At 35.6% G+C, this 22015-nt stretch overlaps 1 protein-coding gene across 1 annotated transcript in view; it reads right to left on the reverse strand.

Moving 5' to 3' along the window:
- The window catches only part of LOC107133529 (ankyrin repeat domain-containing protein 26-like), a 141868-nt gene that overhangs the window by 95209 nt on the left and 24644 nt on the right, over positions 1-22015 (reverse strand). The window contains exons 2-3 of the mRNA XM_048797646.1: positions 3249-3404; positions 243-1079 (exon numbers count right to left, since the gene is read on the reverse strand). Coding sequence (XP_048653603.1) covers positions 243-258 — 16 coding nt within the window. The 5' untranslated portion in view covers positions 259-1079; positions 3249-3404. The remainder of the gene's footprint in view (positions 1-242; positions 1080-3248; positions 3405-22015) is intronic.

Below are 22015 nucleotides of genomic sequence, written 5' to 3' on the forward strand. Positions count from 1 at the left end.
CACCCCTTCAGTCACTGCCTCCCAGGGACAGCACAGAGCATCCCCTCCCCTGCACTATCTGACCCAGCTCCTACCCCACGGAGCTCCTACCTCACCGACCTCCTACCCCACCCTGCTCCTGGTTCCCTAAGAACTATCCAGCAAGGTTCCTATTCCAAACAGGACTCAGCAGGGTCCGCACATCCATGAACCACCTTACAGGGAGAGAGACACACTTTGCCTCTTCCCCATGCATTACTTACCCAGCTCTGGTCCCATGACGCCGCTCCAGCCAGTGCTGCACCCCACAAACTGCTGGACACACTGGTGCCCTCCCTATGAGGCTCTCCCTGGGATCCACAATGTCCAACAGGAGCACAGGGGTGAGCGCCAGACTGCCTTTGTGGGAGGCCTCACATCCTCACCAGGAACCGCAAAGTGGAAAGCCGGAAGGGACTTCATCCCAGAGGGCGACAAAGCTTCTTGGCCAGGAGCAGAGCAGGCCAGGCAGCCTTCCAAAGGTAGGTCCGCAGCTACTTGAAGACACGTGCTTCTCCACCATCTGCCTGAAACTTCTAGGCCGCAGGAAACCCACTGCACAGAAGTAGTTTGCAGTGCGCGCGTCGAGCGTGCGCGCGTCATGCATTCACTTATGAGTTGAGGGCAGGGCTGTGCCCAACAATATAGGGGTGGGGCCACATGATGTGCAGGGAGGGCGAGCGGGAAGCAGACTTCCCGGGAAGATGGGGAGGATGGCTTGTGTTGCAGGAGGGGGTGCTGCAGAACTTGCCCAGGAGGTGGCATAGGGTACTGGTTCCTTGTCTGGGCCAGAGTGTAGGAGGCAGCGCAGGAATGTTGTGTCGTCCCCCCCTCCCCTGCAGTAGCGCTTGAGGTTGGGGTCGATGCACAACTTTTGCTGTTTGGAGCCAAGGGAGTTCTCACAGCCCTCCTGACTTCAACTTGTGGGAGGACTGGAGTTCTGGCCAATGCGGTGCTCAGCACTAAATAACTCTGGCCAAACATGGAAACCTGCCGGTGCCAATCCAGGGACCTGGTTGTGATGATGCAATTGCTTGGCTGCACAAGACTGCTGAGGTCTCCTGTCAGATATACACACACACACACACACACACACACACACACATACATATACACACGCGCTTAAATATCTGAACCAGTAAGCACAGCTAGCACTCACAGGCACATATATACACCTGATACACCTGATCACATGGATTTATGTAAAATTGGTTAATATGTAGAGGTAAGGTTAGGGTTAATATGAAATTTTGGTTTGAGTTAGTGGTAGGGTTAAAGATTAACATATGTATGTGAAAATATGAACAGTCCTAAGAATTTACATTAAAAATGTACCAAAACATATATAAACATACATGTTATGACACAGAGAAGAATACAATATGAGTCATGTGATTACACATGTTGTATATAAGTGGAGGTGAAGATATAAACTATAAATGACACATATTAGTATAGATGCAGATTTATCATTAAACAATTAAAATAGAAGTCAAAATACAATTTAAAATTTATTGGACTACATGAATTCAAGTCAAACTGGATTTAGATAAAAAGGTAAAGTAAAGATAATATAAAATTTTGGTTTGAGTTAGGATTAGGGTTAAAGAATGGACATGTATACTGGGAAATATCTGTATTCATAAGATGAATGTGTGAAAATATGTTAAAAATACATAAAAAACATGCATGGTATGACATTAGGGAGACTGTTATATGAATCATATGATGAGACATTTTGTAAATAGGGAGTTTCAAGGATATACCCTATAAATTATATACAATGATATGTATGTGAATTTAACATTGATCATTGAAAATAAAAGTCAAAATACACTTTAAAATTCTTATTGGTGTACAAGGATTGAAGTAAAATTTGCCTTTCTTATAGAAGTAATATAAAGGTCATTATAAAATTTTGGATTGTGTTAGGGTTTTAGTGTAAGAATGTATATGTGAATTGGGAAATATCAATATTCATAAGAATATACTGTGAAATTATGTATGAAAGCATATATAAAACCACATGTTGATACAGGCATAAGTAAAATGTGAGTCATGTGATTACAACTTTGGTAAACAACAATATATACCAATATATATGCAAATTTAATATTGATAATTGAACATATAAGTCAAAATACACATAAAATTTTATCATAGTGTACATACTTTTAATAAAATTTAGTTCAGTTACTTATTTGAGGAGAACTGATAATGCAAGTTATATAATAGAAAGTATTTTCAGGGTAACAAATTTTTACCATGACTGTAGGATACCTGGTCATTGAATTCATACCTAGAAGCATTGCTTAAAGAAACTATGCTTATATTTTAATGTAAATTTTTCCCCAAACATACTAAACGTTTCTAACTATGATGTGTCAGTACTCTTGGGAAGGAGGTTAACAAATGTCGACCTGACATTGAATAAGGAAAAACAAGAGACCAAACAGGGAAAGTCCTCCAGGTATAATTCCAGAACTGAAATGTTGATTTTGTGCCAGTTTCAGACTCTAATCTCTACTCCTGGGGGGAGTAAGGGAAGGAGAATTCATTTCACGAAATAAATTTGGGAAATGAGGTCAAAGAATCGGATCTCTTTCATAGAGCATTCTAATTAAATCCATTCCTCAACTGGCATGGAAATTCTTTTTCAGTACTAACACAGAGTGGAGTCAAGGTCAGTACTTGACTCTCCTGGATGGCCCCTCAGGAGAGCTTGTTTCCAAAGCACCGTCTGGAGGAATCCCATCTACTAACTGCAGGGCTGAAAGGAACAACACAACTTATAAATAAGCCTCATACATAAAGCACCTTTATGTATGTATACAGCTTTATGTATACAGCTTCACTGTAGCTTTTTTTTACATAATCCAGAAAGAATTGAGCCTTGACCTTGCTAAAAGTCATTTTACTACCCAACTGTGAAATGACAAAATTCCACTTAGATTCATTCCTCTTACTATATAAGTCAATCCTGGAGTGGCAATGTTTTCTAAATAAGTTTACAAATTACAATCTGCTCATTTTAGGATAATGAAGCCATATAATTTTGTCATTTTATTTTGTGTTGCAGATTCATAGAAAGCAGTCAAGTGAGAATAATCAGGGACTATTTATAAATCCTAAATGTCATTATTTAATAAAAAGACAAACATATATCATTTCTGTTTGTATTAAGCAGAACATAATACAAATGATAGTGTTAATGGGAAAAGTAACATTACCAGTCACTCGGCCATTTCCATCACTTGAATGCTGGGCTGCTTTGGAGGGTGGGGAAGGGGCTTTTCGCTTTGTTCTCCTCAAAGATGAAGTTCCCTGATGGAGGAACTACTGAGCTGCAGTGAGCCTGTTCTCACTATGCCTGCTTCACAGGGACTCTGTAAAAAACAAAACCACCAAACACAATCCTATATTTAGAAATTAACTGCAAACCTTATGAAGACACAGATCTTTAAAACAAATCCATCATCTACCAAAATGAAGCACAATAGTAATTTATTCAAAATATAGTTATGGAACAAAAGAAAATCTGTGCAGAAGTAAGGTAAAATGTAAGGAAAAATAAAATACATCCCTCCTCAATTAACTTAGACTAGGACAGGGGACAAATATGAAAATAACAAATTGAAATGTAAAAGGCTTTTGAGAAATACAGTTAAAAACTAACTTTTACAGAAGAATCAGAGAAATTATTGAATGTAAAGTAAGGGTTAAAAAGGGGAAGAGTACTGGTACACTAATAGCTGGCTTGGTTAATCTATCTCTTATTAGCACCAGTGTATCAGTGGAAAATGTTTCAAGAATTTATATTTACCCAAGATAAGGTCCTTGAGGTCACAGACTACAAAGGGCTACTGCTCACATTCCTGGCAGGTGAATGTCTGCAGAACCTAGGACTATCCTGCCTCCTCAGGCAGAATGATGCCTCCTGGCCAACTGCCACACCATCTTTGCTCTTTCACTTATAACAAAACTTAGAATTGTTCATAGTTTATTTCTGCAATTTCTCTTTTCCCATTTGCGTTTCCCAATTAAACTTTTACCAACCCTTGACCCATTAACACTTTTCCTATCAAAATCACCAATGACTTTGACCACAAATAAATCAGTGGTCATTTCTCAGAACTCTTTTTTTTTTGGACCTGTTAGCAGCAATAAACATACATGACCTCCCTTCTGTAGTGCTTTTTCTTACCCAGAACACCACATTTCTCACTCTCAACAGATCCATACTCTGGCTGCTCTGCTTTCTTGGTGCATTACTTTTCATCTTCTGACCAACATTGGTGTCACCAGAACTCTGGCCATATTCTTGTTAATATCTATACTCACACTTTCTTGATGATTTGTTACCTTTAAGTTTTATATACATGCTGATGATTGTAAACTCATGTCTACTCCATCTGATGACCTGTTTTGGTCTCCACATCAAGGCCACTTCAACTTAGCACGTCTAAACCTGAAATCTTAGCAGTTATTCCTTTTCTTCCTTCTACCCCAAACTCTGTACTTCTCATGGTCTTTAACTCAGCAAAGAGCAAGTCATTTTTTCTATTTGCTGTCATCTCCTCTCTCATCATCCATAACAAGTCTACCCTGTTGGCTCCTCCCTTAAAAGACACCGAGCATCAGCTTGACTTCTACCATAGAGTCTGAATCATTGACAACACTCTAACAGGGCTCTGCTTCTACACTGCATGCCTACTGTCTTTTCTCAACATAGCAGAAAAAAAGGATCCTGTTAAAGTGTGTAAGTCACTTTAGGATGTTTTGTTCAAAACCTTCTAGTATTTTCCCAATTGTCACAGAAAATCTAAGTCCTTTTAATTGATGTCCTGGTTCCTAGATGTCTCTGACCATCTGCAAGGACAGAATAGCTCATTCTAGTCACACTGGCCTTTTTGCTGCCTCTCATGGTGCCTGGAGAGTTCCTGGGATGGCTACCCTGGCTGTTCCTATACCTAGAACATTCTTCCTTCTGATAGCTTAATGTTTCCCTCCCTCATTTCCTTCTGGTTATTTCTCACGTGTTACCTTCCAATGCCTTCCTCCCTGACTCCAAAATTTTCTATCCCATTTCCAAGCTTTATTTTTTTACTATCAGCCTTTAACAGCTTTTGGCTTATTTACTGGTTTATTATCTGCTTCCACTGAAATTGGCTGTAAGGGCAGGAACTTGTTTTTCTATTTTGCTCATTGCTGTAATTCTGGAACAACTGTTTGGCATACAGAAGTTTCTCAATAAATATTTAAGTGAGTGGAAAATGAATTCTGTATTTTCTTCTTCATGGGTAAGAAGTCTTGATAAACTTGGACTAGATGTTTGTGTAAATTTGGGTCATTCCAATCTTACAGGACCATGTAAGTACATCCAAGCAAAATAGTCCAATACATAAGAAGTTCTCTGTCTTTGTGCTTTGCTACACATCCAGAAAAAAGTGATGAATTTACTATTTCATAACTTTCTAATACTTCTGCCAGAGGAAAAAAACCTGCCCCAAAAGAAAAAAAAATGATTTAAAAGCTATCATCATTGCCAACTGTGTGAGATACTAAAGATAACGATGGATCACTACGGGGACAGAAATACAAGCCTACATGGCAGATTCTATACTATACAAACCCCTCATTCATAATTCCTCTTAAGGCTGGAGAGATAAGGTGGCTGGTGATCTCATCATCCCACAAAATATTAAACTTCTACCATATCAGTTGGTATATAGTTATAGCTAGCCCTTCCCATCATATTACGCCGTTCCTTCTTTCAGAACTCAGACCTTTAATAATCTAGCAAGAAAATAAAACCTGCCACTCAAACTCAGATTTTGATTCTGAACCACTAAAGTCAATTCTGATTAACTATTGTGATCATCCCCCACCGAGAGGTCATGGGATGGATCCCCAACAGACCTCTGAAATAATTCAAGAGAAGGATCCTCAGTAATAAACAGATGATATAGAAATATAGTGAGGAATTAGCAGTAAATACTGATTTGTATAGATTATAATGCCTCTGTGGTTGGAAACTTTCACTTGATCTCTCATAGTATTAGCAAATTCAGAGAAACTCAAGGAGATGGGTAAATGCTAAAAGAACATTTTAAAATATTTGTCTAAAAATCTAAAGATGTTATTTCTTGAGAAACTGACTTCAGTTTAGCCTTATTCAAGCATCACTCTCACTGCAGACCTGGTTTATTAGTAACAATGCAGTAAAAGCACATCAAGTAATGACATCTTTGATCTTCCTCCTTAGTCTCATGTTTCTCATGTTTGGACTGATTGCTTTCATGATATATAATAAAAATACTTTCACCTTAGGCCATATTCTCAATCACTGTCACTTATGGATCTCGCCTATTACATGCTAAAAGCAGTCATGATATGAACTTCACAGACAATAGTGTTTAAGAGCTAAAGACTTTCATAATACAGTAAAGCAGACAGCATAGAAATTTTAAAAATAGAGGAATTTTTATACTCACAAATTCATGTGAACATATCCATAACTCAAATACAGAATACCCACATATTCATATATTTATCAGTCTGGAGATCCTAAAATAAGCTAGCATTTTTGTACAGAATATGAATATTTCTATGAACAAGGAATTTAAAACTTGTCAGAATAAATAAATAGCATTTATGAAGACAATTGAGGGAATGCAAAGCTATGGATACCTTGGGAAGCATATACGGTATAATCATTCTACAAAACACTGGTATAAATGGGTGTACATTTCTAGAGTTGCAGTTTGAAACACAGACCCTCAGAACAAGGACATTAGGAGATACATGATTCTTACTAATTGATATGAGGTAGAACTTGTGCCTGTCATAACTAGATTCCATCTTATAATTAATAGTGAAAACTTGCTAAATAAAGAGACAAAATATAAATGTAAAAATTAGTATAAGATGATCCAAAAGCAGGAGTTCTGAATTAATAAGAATTGTGAGATTAGATAATCAACACAAGATTAATAATAGAAATGTAAATTTTGAGATGTAACACCAGTAATAGCATTTAAAAAATAGCTTTATATTTTCAGTCGTCCTATGGGATACAGAAGAGGTTAGTTGTTTTTATAAAAAGAGACTCTCAGAAAAGAGCTTCAGTCAGCTAAGGTTATCAGCCAAAGAAAGTTACTAAAAGTCAAATTTGAAGTTTTTTGGGGTTGACTAAAATATCACTACTAAGAAAACCTAGAGGAGTACTTGATCTTGAGGAAAAGACAGTCTGTATCTACTGAACATATCCTTCTCTTGGGTGAAAGTCTGCAGAAAAAGATGGAGTATTTACATTAGAACACTTAAGTATTTCTTGGTTAGATTGTAGCCAAGAAAGCTGGGTGTATTTAGATATGTATACTGTATATATATATCCTAATACAAAAGATTGGAAAGGCTCCAAACACAGGAATACTTACAGCTAGAAAGTAGACTTCCTAAATTACCACAGTTATTTAAGTAATACACAAGTTTCCATTTAGAATGTATTCTCCTGTGTCCTTCAGGATGCGCTCCCAATAGTCTCCAAGTAACTCTACTTTTGCACTGATCAGAATTCAATCACCTAGTGTGCTGAAGGTGTATCTTTTTAAACCAGAGGGAGGTTCATAGAAGTTTTTTTATGTTGGAAGATAGCTCACCATAATGGTGAACCCCAAAATGGACTATGGGGTCAACACTAGGGGCAGAACCAAGAAATGTGTCATTTACTGTCTCTGTGACCTTCAGTCTCCTCATCTATAAAAAGTAACCATATCTATGTTAAAAGGTGCTGTGATCCTTAAATGATCTCAGCATATATAAAATGGTGCCTAGTACACAGTACATGTTCCATATTTATCAGCTGTTATTACATGACATGTGAATGTATTCCGTAAACAAAATAAAAATATGATAGTTATTAAGGTTAAAGTGAAAAGTATGGATATTTAAAAAAGGAAGTATTTATGACTGCCTTTCTCTTTGGTGACAGTGGCATTGGGGGTCCTACTGGAATCAATCTCAGTTATGATCAACTTTAAAACCCAACAGTGTTCAATGTTCAGGAACCTGTGCTTAGTCTGCTGCATAAGCCAAATTTGCTGTTCTAAAATTCTCCACCTTTAATCACCTCAAGTTATTTCATCATACCATGAAGGACTTTAATAAAAGTTAAATATTTAACACTAGTTTGTTAAATGCTGGTGATGAGTACGTGAATATGCATTAGAGTATATAAATTTGAACAATCTAACAGGTGAAGTTTACATGAAGAATTAAATAAAGAATAATTTATAAATGTTTACCTTTTATAACCAGGATACATATCCTTTGGTCAAATTTTATATATATATATATATATACACACACACACACACACACACACACACACATATACACATATACACATACATATACATACATATATATTTAACAGTGGTTAAAATTTAATTATTTTAAGTCTAAAGGGTTTACAATATGAGAAAATGGGTTTCTATTTACCAGGAGAAATTGCTATGGTTAATCATTAGAGATATTCAATTATTTAATTTAGTTAAAGCTACTGATAAGTCTGTCTGCCATTAGTGACCACTGCACCTGTAATAGAAACACACATCACCAAACTGTGTGCTCTGTGAAAAGGGAAACACTACAAGGAAAAAACAGAATCTTCTAGCAAAAAGGGCAATGTCAGGTTGAAAATCAGGCCAGATAGTTAGTGACCCACAATTCTCATCCAAATCAAGATTCACTGGTTCAAATGAAACTAAATAAAAGTTGAAAACAGAATTAAATAATGTTCAAAAGACTGATGCCTAGCTGAGGACTAGCTTTGCACTAGTTACTAGGTCACTTATTAATCATTAGGTGAATCATAAGATGTGGGTCACTGGAATCAATGCATTCTAGATAAGAGTTAAAGAACACAAAAAGAAAAAAATGAATTAAGGCATATAAACAGTTGCCTAATTTTAATAATGTTATTTAATATATCTATTAGGAGTTTTTTTTATTATCTGTTTACAATATTATTTTCACATGTGGGGAGGAGCGGGGTAAATAGAGAGAACCTAAGAAATCCTGTAAAATTATTATAAATTATATATATATATATATATATACACACACACACACACACACACACACACACACACACACATTTTTTTTAAGGTACAGATCAACATTATTCTTCGCTAGCTATATATTCCTAGTAAATACTATGAGATAGTATGAAATATTCAAGTTCATTAACTTGAATATCTTAGCAACTTCATTAACTTGAACACATNCTCATCTGTTCACTCTTGCATGCTTTCCACTTAATTCCTTTACCCACTGCAAAGGCAAAGAGATGACCAAGAGCATTGGCATGGCTCACAGAAATATACAGCATCTAAATATACATCAGGGCGGATGTCAGCCTTCTGCAAATCAGAATGAAATTATCCCCATAAGTGTCTCTTTAACTAGGAGCTGTTCTTGCTTTCCATTCTATTAGGTCCTTTGAAAACGCACAGCATAGTCATATGAAAACCCCACGTTTCCTGTTAGCCTCTTATTAATCAGTCTGCATTTCCCCCTTTTACTACAAACTGGTGTCCTAAAACGAAGTCTCAAGCCAGAAAGCCACGTCTGTAAGCCTCAACCCTGCAGATCCATCACCACTGCTCTCCTGCCCACATTCGCCTCACTCTTTCCTCTGAGGAAAGGACCTCTGGGAGTCTCCTTCCCTCTTCATCTCCTGCCTTGGCACAGGCTTTGTATCCTAGAGCTCCTCTCACTTGGAGCAGCTGATTTATATCAATTTCAATCCCAAACTGATACCCCCGCTTTTGGTGAGAGTATGGCTTCCATATAGAGGCATCAATGCCCCCTTCAACAGAGAAGGGTAATTGGGAAGTGTTTCCCACTGGGTCTACTTCAGAGGGTGCCTGAAAAGGGACAGTTCCTTCCTCCCTGGAGGCACAGGGTCACTGCACAACACAGCCCTTCTGGCTTCTCTCTTTCTAGTAGACATGCATACAGCAAAGAAACCAAATCCCAAGCTGCTCACTTAAAACGAACTTTAAGAGCTGCCCGGAAGAATGCCATCCATCATTCGTCCACACACAATCTTCACCATTCTCTGACACAGAGCCAAAGTGTCACAGGCAGAATCCACACACGCAAGAACAGGAGCAATACCCACCATGCCGGCCAGCCAGCATATCCCTATAGACTCAGGTTTCTCTCACCCACCTTTGGATGGGAGCAAAGGATCCAACCTCCAACCTCCAACCTCCTCCACTCCCTTCCCTCCCTCTTCCCTTGCATAGTATTTTTTTTTTTTAAGAGTGAGTACTATTCCAGAAACTAACTGTTACTGATTTGAGTAGATTATAAAGCCTCTGTGGTCTGAAACTTTCACTTGATCTCTCATAGTATTAGCAAATTCAGAGAAACTCAAGGAGACTGTTAAATGCTAAAAGGACATTTTAAAATATTTGTCTAAAAATCTAAAGATGTTATTTCTTGAGAAACTGACTTCAGTTTAGCCTTATTCAAGCATCACTCTCACTGCAGACCTGGTTTATTAGTAACAATGCAGTAAAAGCACACCAAGTAATGACATCTTTGATCTTCCTCCTTAGTTTCATGTTTCTCATGTTTTGACTGATTGCTTTCATGAGGTATATAATAAAAATAAAGAATATGACCTTAGGCCATATTCTCAATCACTGTCACTTATGGATCTCGCCTATTACATGCTAAAAGCAGTCATGATATGAACTTCACAGACAATAGTGTTTAAGAGCTAAAGACTTTCATAATACAGTAAAGCAGACAGCATAGAGATTTTAAAAATAGAGGAATTTTTATACTCACAAATTCATGTGAACATATCCATAACTCAAATACAGAATACCCACATATTCATATATTTATCAGTCTGGAGATCCTAAAATAAGCTAGCATTTTTGTACAGAATATGAATATTTCTATGAACAAGGAATTTAAAACTTGTCAGAATAAATAAATAGCATTTATGAAGACAATTGAGGGAATGCAAAGCTATGGATACCTTGGGAAGCACATACGGTATAATCATTCTACAAAACACTGGTATAAATGGGTGTACATTTCTAGAGTTGCAGTTTGAAACACAGACCCACAGAACAAGGACATTAGGAGAGACATGATTCTTACTAATTGATATGAGGTAGAACTTGTGCCTGTCATAACTAGATTCCATCTTATAATCGTGAAAACTTGCTAAATAAAGAGACAAAATATAAATGTAACAATTAGTATAAGATGATCCAAAAGCAGGAGTTCTGAATTAATAAGAATTGTGAGATTAGATAATCAACACAAGATTAATAATAGAAATGTAAATTTTGAGATGTAACACCAGTAATAGCATTTAAAAAATAGCTTTATATTTTCAGTCGTCCTATGGGATACATAAGAGGTTAGTTGTTTTTATAAAAAGAGACTCTCAGAAAAGAGCTTCAGTCAGCTAAGGTAACAGCCAAAGAAAGTTACTAAAAGTCAAATTTGAAGTTTTTTGGGGTTGACTAAAATATCACTACTAAGAAAACCTGGAGGAGTACTTGGTCTTGAGGAAAAGATGGTCTGTATCTACTGAACATATCCTTCTCTTGGGTGAAAGTCTGCAGGAAAAGATGGAGTATTTACATTAGAACACTTAAGTATTTATTTCTTGGTTAGACTGTAGCCAAGAAAGCTGGGTGTATTTAGATATGTATACTATATATATATCCTAATACAAAAGATTGGAAAGGCTCCAAACACAGGAATACTTACAGCTAGAAAGTAGACTTCCTAAATTACCACAGTTATTTAAGTAATACACAAGTTTCCATTTAGAATATATTCTCCTGTTTCCTTCAGGATGCGCTCCCAATAGTCTCTAATTAACTGTACTTTTGCACTGATCAGAATTCAATCACCTAGTGTGCTGAAGGTGTATCTTTTTAAACCAGAGGGAGGTTCATAGAAGTTTTTTATGTTGGAAGATAGCTCACCATAATGGTGATCCCCAAAATGGACTATGGGGTCAACACTAGGGGCAGAACCAAGAAACGTGTCATTTACTGTCTCTGTGACCTTCAGTCTCATCATCTATAAAAAGTAACAATATCTGCCGCAGTCTGGCTGGGCACACAATCACGAGCCACCACACAGCTTGTAGATTCAAACAGCAACTCTTTATTCCCTAACTCACACCAGCCGTCTACAATCACATTCTGGGGAAATCCAAGTTCTCTGCCCAAATCCACGTTCTCTGCCCAAATCCACTCCACTGGGCTTCTATCTCCAAAATATACTGTCTGAATCCCGTGAGAACTCAAGGGGAACTCAGGCAGCAGGATACGCCCTATTGCCAGCAGGAATAATCTTAAACCTTAAACCTGGAACCTAAACCGGGAACGCCCTAATCCGCCTTGGTCCTTGAGCAAGGTCACCTACATTCAATGTCACTGCAACATGGGGTACGCTGGCAAGGAAATTGTCATACCTACTTGGCTAATGGCTCCCAGCAAATATCTATGTTAAAAGGTGCTGTGATCCTTAAATGATCTCAGCATATATAAAATGGTGCCTAGTACACAGTACATGTTCCATATTTATCAGCTGTTATTACATGACATGTGAATGTATTCCGTAAACAAAATAAAAACATGATAGTTATTAAGGTTAAAGTGAAAAGTATGGATATTAAAAAAGGAAGTATTTATGACTGCCTTTCTCTTTGGTGACAATGGCATTGGGGGTCCTACTGGAATCAATCTCAGTTATTATCAACTTTAAAACCCAACAGTGTTCAATGTTCAGGAACCTGTGCTTAGTCCGCTGCATAAGCCAAATTCGCTGTTCTAAAATTCTCCACCTTTAATCACCTCAAGTTATTTCATCATACCATGAAGGACTTTAATAAAAGTTAAATATTTAACACTAGTTTGTTAAATGCTGGTGATGAGTACGTGAATATGCATTAGAGTATATAAATCTGAACAATCTAACAGGTGAAGTTTACATGAAGAATTAAATAAAGAATAATTTATAAATGTTTACCTTTTATAACCAGGATACATTTCCTTTGGACAAATTATATATACACACACACACTCACACACATACATACATATATATTTAACAGTGGTTAAAATTTAATTATTTTAAGTCTAAAGGGTTTACAATATGAGAAAATGGGTTTCTATTTACCAGGAGAAACTGTTATGGTTAATCATTAGAGATATTCAATTATTTAATTTAGTTAAAGCTACTGATAAGTCTGTCTGCCATTAGTGACCACTGCACCTGTAATAGAAACACACATCACCAAACTGTGTGCTCTTTGAAAAGGGAAACACTACAAGGAAACAACAGAATCCTCTAGCAAAAAGGGCAACATCAGGTTGAAAACCAGGCCAGATAGTTAGTGTCCCACAATTCTCATCCAAATCAAAATTCACTGGTTCAAGTGAAACTAAATAAAAGTTGAAAACAGAATTAAATAATGTTCAAAAGACTGATGACTAGCTTTGCACTAGTTACTAGGTCACTTATTAATCATTAGGTGAATCATAAGATGTGGGTCACTGGAATCAATGCATTCTAGATAAGAGTTAAAGAACACAAAAAGAAAAAAATGAATTAAGGCATATAAACAGTAGCCTAATTTTAATAATGTTATTTAATATATCTATTAGGAGTTTTTTATTATCTGTTTACAATATTATTTTCACATGTGGGGAGGAGCGGGGTAAATAGAGAGAACCTAAGAAATCCTGTAAAATTATTATAAATTTTATATATACACACACACACACACACACACACACATTTTTTAAGGTACAGATCAACATTATTCTTCACCAGCTATATATTCCTAGTAAATACTATGAGATAGTATGAAATATTCATGTTTATTAACTTGAATATCTGAGCAACTTCATTAACTTGAACACATCTTCATGAAACTAAGTCTTTGAGCACTTTTTAGTGATACCCATGTGGTCCTTCAGGAGTCCAGGGAGAAAGATGTCCATTATTCAATGTCTTAAGTTGCTTCTGTAGTTTAGGTTTCATAAATCCTCACAGAGTTGAAGTAGGCATCACCATTTCATTACCACTGATCAAAGCTTCCCACAACAAAGCCCTTTCGTCCAATTTTAAAAGACAATAAAAGGATTAAAATAATTTTACAATACTAGAGCTGGAAGACACTTTGATGAACACAATTACAAAACCTTATTCTACAGAGGAGAAAACCAAGCCACAGAGAAGTTCAATGAAGATGATGATGGAAAAGAAAATGACAAGGACAAAAAAAAAAAATCATAGGCCCAAGAATGGAATGTAACCATGCTCCAAACCACGACAATTCCTGTTCTGCCACAATATACTTCTTTTTTCCAGCCCTTCTCTATGCAAAGAAGAAATAAATTACAAATTTTACAACTTGTGTTATGACCTGAAAATGTTTTTACACTTCTCTTGAAGCAACATGCATTTTCATTTCATAAGCCCTACAATTTTCTGCGATAGCATACAACCAATTCTTGTTATTGAGAAACCTTTGCTTATTACATTTTGTTAAAGACCAAAGATGAGGGCCTCTCTCAATAGTATCGTGTGGGGAAAAGACAGGATGAACCAGAAGAGCACAGAGCCCATGATCAAGCTTAAAGATAGGGAATGGTGATAACTCTAGTCTTCTGGTATCATTTTAGCAGAAGTCTTTCTAGGGACAGGGTAGGGGAATATGAAACACCTACAGGTAAACAAACTGGGGCCAATTCAGTTGATTCCAAAAAATGCACCAAAGATGTATAGCTGGCTTCATTCCAGACAGTGCCCCACCTCTATAAGCTTATCACCATCATTCTAGGAAAGACGCCCGCTTCTCTCTGCCTGGCCTCTGTTAACACAAACCAATTACCACTGAAAGGTGAATCTCTCCCACGGCAGACAGGCTAAGCAAACTCTGAACCACAAGGACTGGTCAAGAAAGCCTCCTAACACTGATGGTTTTCAATATGGTTTTATGAATATCTTGTGCAATTTTAGAGAGAAACAACTTTTTTGCATATTAATAGATAAGGAAGAGAAATCCACATTAATCCCACAACCCACTGTTCTTTGAATAATATTTTTATTTAAAATTTAAATTTACAATGAGCATAGTTTTTTTTTTTTTACTTTTCGGTCAGAAGTAAATTGGGCAGAAAACTAAAAAGTAGTAATACAGAGGGTTATTGTGGAGATTAACTGGGTAATATTCTTTAAACTTGATATGTAATATTAAAAGTCAATATATAAGCATTCACCATTGCTTTTGTTATTCTGACCCTTGAAATGAACCTTATGAAAACCACAATGACAAAATATGCTTTATATCTGGGAAGGATTAAATATATTGTGCCAGTGCATTTCTCTACTGAAACCAGTCATATTTTTGGAAGTACAGACAGCTGTATTCCATGTATCAAACTGCAAACGCCATGGTAACCACTGTTCCTAAGCAATTGTAGAATGATGTGTGTGGTCCACTTTCCATATGATAAGAGGAGAGTGGAGGGGAAAATAAAATGTTACCCGATGATCTGGATTAAAAAACAGTATATTTCTTAAAGATTACAAATACAAACTTTACATATAGAAGAGTACAGCCTTAATTACTTTGTTGAAAAGTAGGATTAAAATCAATTAAGTAAAATGAAAACAAATATATACCTACTCATACAAGCAGATACATCATCTGCTTGTAAGCCATTGATATAAAAGTGAGTAAAAGATGAAGACAGCACATATTTTAAAAAATTAAGTTACTTATTAAAAATGAATACTCTAGGTATTAAATTTCACTTGCATAATACTAGATGGCAAAAGTCTCAATTGCTCAATCTTTGAGTGTTTGTAGCAGAATGCAAAAGGAGACAAAATGAAATATCCACTAGAGATTATTCCGACTGTGTTTTCAGTCACAACTCAATATCCCAAGAAAATGGCATACCATGTTAGTGGTCAGTGGAAAAGCTGGTGGGTGTTGTATACACATAGCTCTAAGCCACAAAGACACACCAAATATGTCAAATGAAAAATTCTCCCAAAGGTTCTATGAATTCTGAGTCAAGATTATCCACAAATTCAACTCTTTTACCTCTTCTTCTAATGTAATAAATCTAGTTTCTGCACATACAGTGCAGAAACTAGATTTCTGAACTTAGTTTTAGTTCCATAATTATAAGTCACTTTCAATTGGAGTCAAGTCACTGCATTTCTGACTTCCTGTTTCACACATGTTGGTCTTACTATATATATAACTGTATATATTTTCTATACTAATGCATGGGATATGGTTTGCATAAATACCAGAATGAGTCAAATATTTTATATGTTGTCACAGAATTGACATTTTGAATCATTAGAACCACAAAATGCTCCAAAAGTTCCATTAAAAACTGCCAGAAAAATTCTAATTGGAAAGTTTTTCTTTTCAAATGAACATTTTTGTAGATACGAATATATCCACCTTTATAGGGAAAATGACATGAAGACTGAAATAATGGAGAAAAAGTACAGAAAAATTTAAGGACATGAAATTGACAGTGAAATATATATTCTATAAAATACAGTCTTAAATGGGGAAAATTTTAGGTACAGACTATTCCAAGAAAAATTTAGACTATTTTACTAATTTTAAACTTTTATGAATCCTTTTTGGAAACTGCACAATCAGTTGTCAAAATCAGCTCAGAAAATCATCAGCCTGTAATGTGAATAATTTCAGTATAAGTTCCAAAAACACAATCCAAATATCTTAATTTGCCAATATTGAGAAATGTCTTAGAGGAATTAGGCAAACTATTAAATACGGGCAGCCAAAAAAAATATAAAAGAAATGTGTTTGACAATTTTTTTCAAGATACAGATGAACTAACTTATTGGTAAGCCTTGACTGTGGGAAACATAGTATTAGTGACTTTAAAAGAACACTAAAATGAACTCAAAGCTCAAAATGGATAAAAATGCTAATTATAAATCACTGTCAGACATTACTGATATTTATCTCTCTTACTCTATTTTCTGTCACTTTACTCATACAAAGTAAGCATTTGTATTTCTAATATAACAAATATTTCCAATATTTGCTTTCTGCTTTAGTATAGTTTGGAAGAAAAAAAATGGAAAAGATTACAACACTGTACTTCTGTTAAACAGCGCACCCTTGTAGTTTATTTTGCATCACAGACAATGAAAATCATAGGATATAAGTGTATCTAAAATTCTTTGCATACTTAAGAACAGATTTGTACAATTATTTTTTCTTCCAGTTACATTTTCCCCAAAATGCCTATACTTTCAACCACATAAAATAGTGATTTGTTAAAATTCAAAGTTCAGCCAGGAGTGGTGGCATCTGTAATCCTAGTAATTCAGGGGGCTGAGGCAGGAGGATTGCAAGTTCAAGATTAGCCTCAGCAAGTAATCATTAAACTAAGTAATTGATATGCTTTGCAGAATTTTCTGAATGTCTGTATATAAGTAATGTCAATCCAAAGGTTAATTATATTTATATGCACAGTGTAATATATAATATAATGTTTTAAATATACAGTTAAATATACAGTTAAATATAATGTTTTAAATATACAGTTGTCAAAATTCTGGATTTTCTATAAAAGCCTAAGAAAACATTGCTAAAAGCCATGTGGTCCAGTTACCATAAAACTAAATATAAGCAACCTATGTTATCCAAGTGTTTCAGAAAATTCAACAAATACAAAACTGAAATAAATACTAAAATTTTGTGATATGACAAATTCTCATTGTATATAATATACTTGGATATGTGGAAGCTCTACTTATTAATGTTTGTCAATTCTCTGTACTATACCACCAATTCTCTTGAATACCTACAGTGTTATAGGATTTTGCTGGAGAATACAATTCCTTCCCTATAGCTGGAAGAGGACAAAAGGAAAATTTAACAGAGCTTTAAGCTTTAAACAGTAACAATTTAACCCTAATATTTATCTTTAGATGACAGGGTAAGTAAATCCTGTTATATCCATCAATGTAATATTATTCAATCTTTAAACAAGAGAAGCCCTTTATGTTCTAATAAGGATATCCAAAATGAACCATTAAGTACCAAAAGTGAGGAATAACATGGTATAGGTAGCACATGACCATGGGAAAAGAACAATAGGTAGTATGAGTATTGACTTGAATGTGCATACATTCATTAGCTCTTGAAAGGGACTTGAACTGTCAATATTGGTTGCCATTGGGCAGAAGAATTTAGTTGAGGACAAAGCAGAAAAGGATGATTTTCACTGTATTCCCCTTTTTATCTTTAGCATTATGTAATATATGAACATACTACCTAAACATATGCATAAAAAATAAAAAGGCACAAGGGAGACATGTTAAGAGAAAGTAAAAAGTATGCTATGCTAAAATCTGAAAAAAAAAATTCTTCATTAAGTTAAAAAAACAAACAAACCAGGATCCACTGAATGGGATAGTAGGAATGAATGTAAGAAAAAGGCACTGAGATGCCTAGGCAACCAAGAATTCACGTGTGTGCATACATGCACTTTTGTAAGTGCAATCAGGCCATTCAATTATGAAAGGAAAGGAAGCAGGATTTCACATGAGAGACAATAAGTCAAATCTTGTGGTCAGAGTTAAAAGCATCCTGAAAATGACGAGGATTAAAAGTTTAAAACTTATGATCAGTGTGTAAAGAAACTTGAGACCCAGAAAATCAATCACAGCAAACTGAGGTTTCTGAACTGGGAAGTGATAATTAACAAATAGAAATGTGGCAGCTTGCTCCATTTAGAGCATCCTGAGGATAAGTTCAATACTATTTCTCACCTTACTCTGCCTGGATTTTCCTAGGAATGACTTCAGCAAAGGAAATGGAAGACATGAAGGGTGACTATTTGAAGAATTGGTTTCTAAGTAGATGTGAAAGAATAAGGAAAAAAGTAAAAAATGATCTTTAGCTTTTCAGTCTAGGAGGGAAAAAATGATTTTGGTTTTAAATATGTTGATGTATAGGTGTAATGAGTCACTAAGTAACAGTGAGGTCAAGGTACAACCAGAAGAATACCAGGATTGGAGTTACAATTGGAGTTACTGATATATTGGTTTCCTATAACTGCTATAACAAATTACCATGACTGAGTAGCTTAGATCAACCCAAAGTTCTTCTTTCATGGTTTGTAAGGCCAGAAATCCGAAATCAAGGAAATCAAGGTGTTGGAAAGGCCATGATCCCATGGCTTCTGTTGGCTGCTGGTGCTCCTTAGCTGCATGCAGCAGCATGACATCACCTTTGCTTTGTCTTCACCTTAAGTGCCCTCTCTCTGGACTCATCATTGGCATACTCACCAGTGGATTTGGGTCTAACTTAAAATTAAGATGCTCTCATCTCTACCCCCATAAGTACATCCACAAAACACTAGTTTTAAATATGACTTCATTTATTTAGGACCTGGACATAGGGGAACACTATTAAAATCACATAGTGAAAATTATCAGCCCATGGATTTAACAAAAGAACAGATGTGCTGCCTCTTAAAGAGTAGAGTGAACATAGTGAATCGTGAATTCTGGTATCTCCAATTCAGACAATGGGTAAAAGAGTGACAGCAAGGAAAATAAAAATAGGATGTGGTTAAAGTATAAGAAGTTGGTTCCTAGCAGGGTACCATGGTATACACCTGTAATCCCAGGGACTCAGGCAGGAAGACTGCAAGTCCAAAACCAGCCTCAACAACTTAGCGAGACTCTGTCTCAAAATTAAAAATAAAAGGGCTTTTGATGTTGCTCAATGATAAAGCATTATTGGTTCAATCCCCATCTAAAAAAAAAAAAAAACAACAACAAAAACTGACTCCTCCTGGATCTGTGCAAGGTACGGAGGTACACAGTGAGATGCAGCAGAAGATAAAAAAAAAAAAATCAGGACCAAAGGGTGACTATTCATATCAAGTATGGCCAGGAATGTAAGGAAAAGGCACTAAGATGCCTAGGCAACCAAGAATTCACGTGTGTGCATACATGCACTTTTGTAATGAATAAATAAAAAGTGGTTCTTCAGCTACTCTAGGGAACAACAAATAATTCTGGGTTCTGCTGAACAATACATCAAAGAACTATCCAGATGTCCAGATCAAAAGAAAAAAATAATTAAAATTGTATAAAGATGTGTAGTTTGCCAAAGGTAACATACTAAAAAAAGATTACTTAACACAGGGCACCAAGTGGACATAGAGCAGAGGGCGAGAATCAAAAGAAATAGCTTTCAGTGAGGTCACTGGTAGCACAGTCCAGAATTTTAAGAGACAATCTACACCTCCTGGGGATCCAAGTACAAAGGAAGTTCACTGGAATGGACTGAATGAGGACATCCAGAAGAAAGATTTATAAGCAGGGGCTATAATGATTTCTATATACAGAAAAAGATGCTTTGGTAACTACTTGAGAGTATAATAATTTACACACTTAGGATGTAATTTTAGGGTAAATACAAGTATAAAAAATCTTGAAAATGCTTTTGCTATGAAGAAATGCAAAGGAGCTACAAGCACAAAATGAAGTCTCTGACCCTGACTTGGTTCTAGATTTCCTTGCTGGTTCAATCTGATCCTTGCACACACCCAGGCAAGCTATTGTATTCAGGAACTGAATCTCTGGATAGGGTCCTCCACTTGACTGATGGACTCCCACACTCATTTTAAGACTGAACTCAACGATCACCTTTTTTGCAAAGCTTCACTCAACTACCAAGCAGTAACCCTGGAAAACTTTGTCAGAAAAATGACTCCATCACAGAAAAAAATTCCTGATTTATGAGATTTTATACCACAAACATTAAATTAGACGTCTTAATAGAAATAAGAGAGTTAATTTCCTAAGTAACAACTTTATTAAGCATTTCTTTAAAGATGTGTTTCTATTCAAATTGCTATGTTCTAAAGACACACATGATAGTTTACAAAAAAACTATAAAGTTTTTTTTTTTAATTAAGAAAGTACCCAAATGCATATTAGGTGATGGGAAGAGTTCATTTCTTGAGGCTAGAATTTACTAAACTTCTGAGGAGGAAATAAAATCCTTCAGCCAGATATGAGAAGACCACCTGTTGTCTTGAATACTTCAAAATAAAAATTGCTCTCAAAGTCATTTAAATCATTGTGTGATTACAAGCAACATAATACATCATCTTCATATTTACTTCAATGTGTTCAATCACATTTACTTAAAAAATCATCTACCTTCCACATGAATAAAGCAAGAATGTACAGATTGCTTAGTCATAAAAAGCTGTTTGCTAATAGATTCCCAAATTTAGGATTAAAGGGAACCAATGATAATAGGGGAGTAAAAATAAGACAATAAAAAAGAATAATAAAAATAAAACTTAAAGGAAAAGGTACACATAGAACAATGCTTTGAACATAAGAACACATAAAGGTAATCACAATATGTTCTATTAAAAGGCTCATTTTAAAAAATAGAGTATTGATTTTAGGTAGACACGAGTATTTCCTCTGCAGAATCTCAAAATTAGGTAAAGAAGACATACAAATTAGAAGCCCATGAATTAGCACAAAGACTGTTGTTTAAAAATATTTTCATTTGAAAATAAGCATTTTCATCTGTAATATATGCATTAAGTAAGACTTAATGTTTATAGACCAGCTATTTGCTTGAAAAAAAAAAGCTCCTTAAAATAGCAACTTATTCTTCTTTGCATCAAACTACATATAATCTTTTCCCAGTACCAATTTTAGTTAAGTACTTATTCATGTTATTACATATTAATAACTGTTACTAACTTTTTTGGGGGTCTAAGTTACGTAACCTTGTCTCATGCTGTAAAACAAAACAAACCTACCCACCTTATCAGTCTCCTGCACACTTGTGGATTTCACCACACAAGAAGCTGGCCTCTCCTGTATGTTT

The sequence above is a fragment of the Marmota marmota genome, unplaced genomic scaffold (genome assembly GCF_001458135.2).
Source record: "Marmota marmota marmota unplaced genomic scaffold, marMar, whole genome shotgun sequence".
In the NCBI taxonomy this organism is placed as follows: domain Eukaryota; kingdom Metazoa; phylum Chordata; class Mammalia; order Rodentia; family Sciuridae; genus Marmota; species Marmota marmota.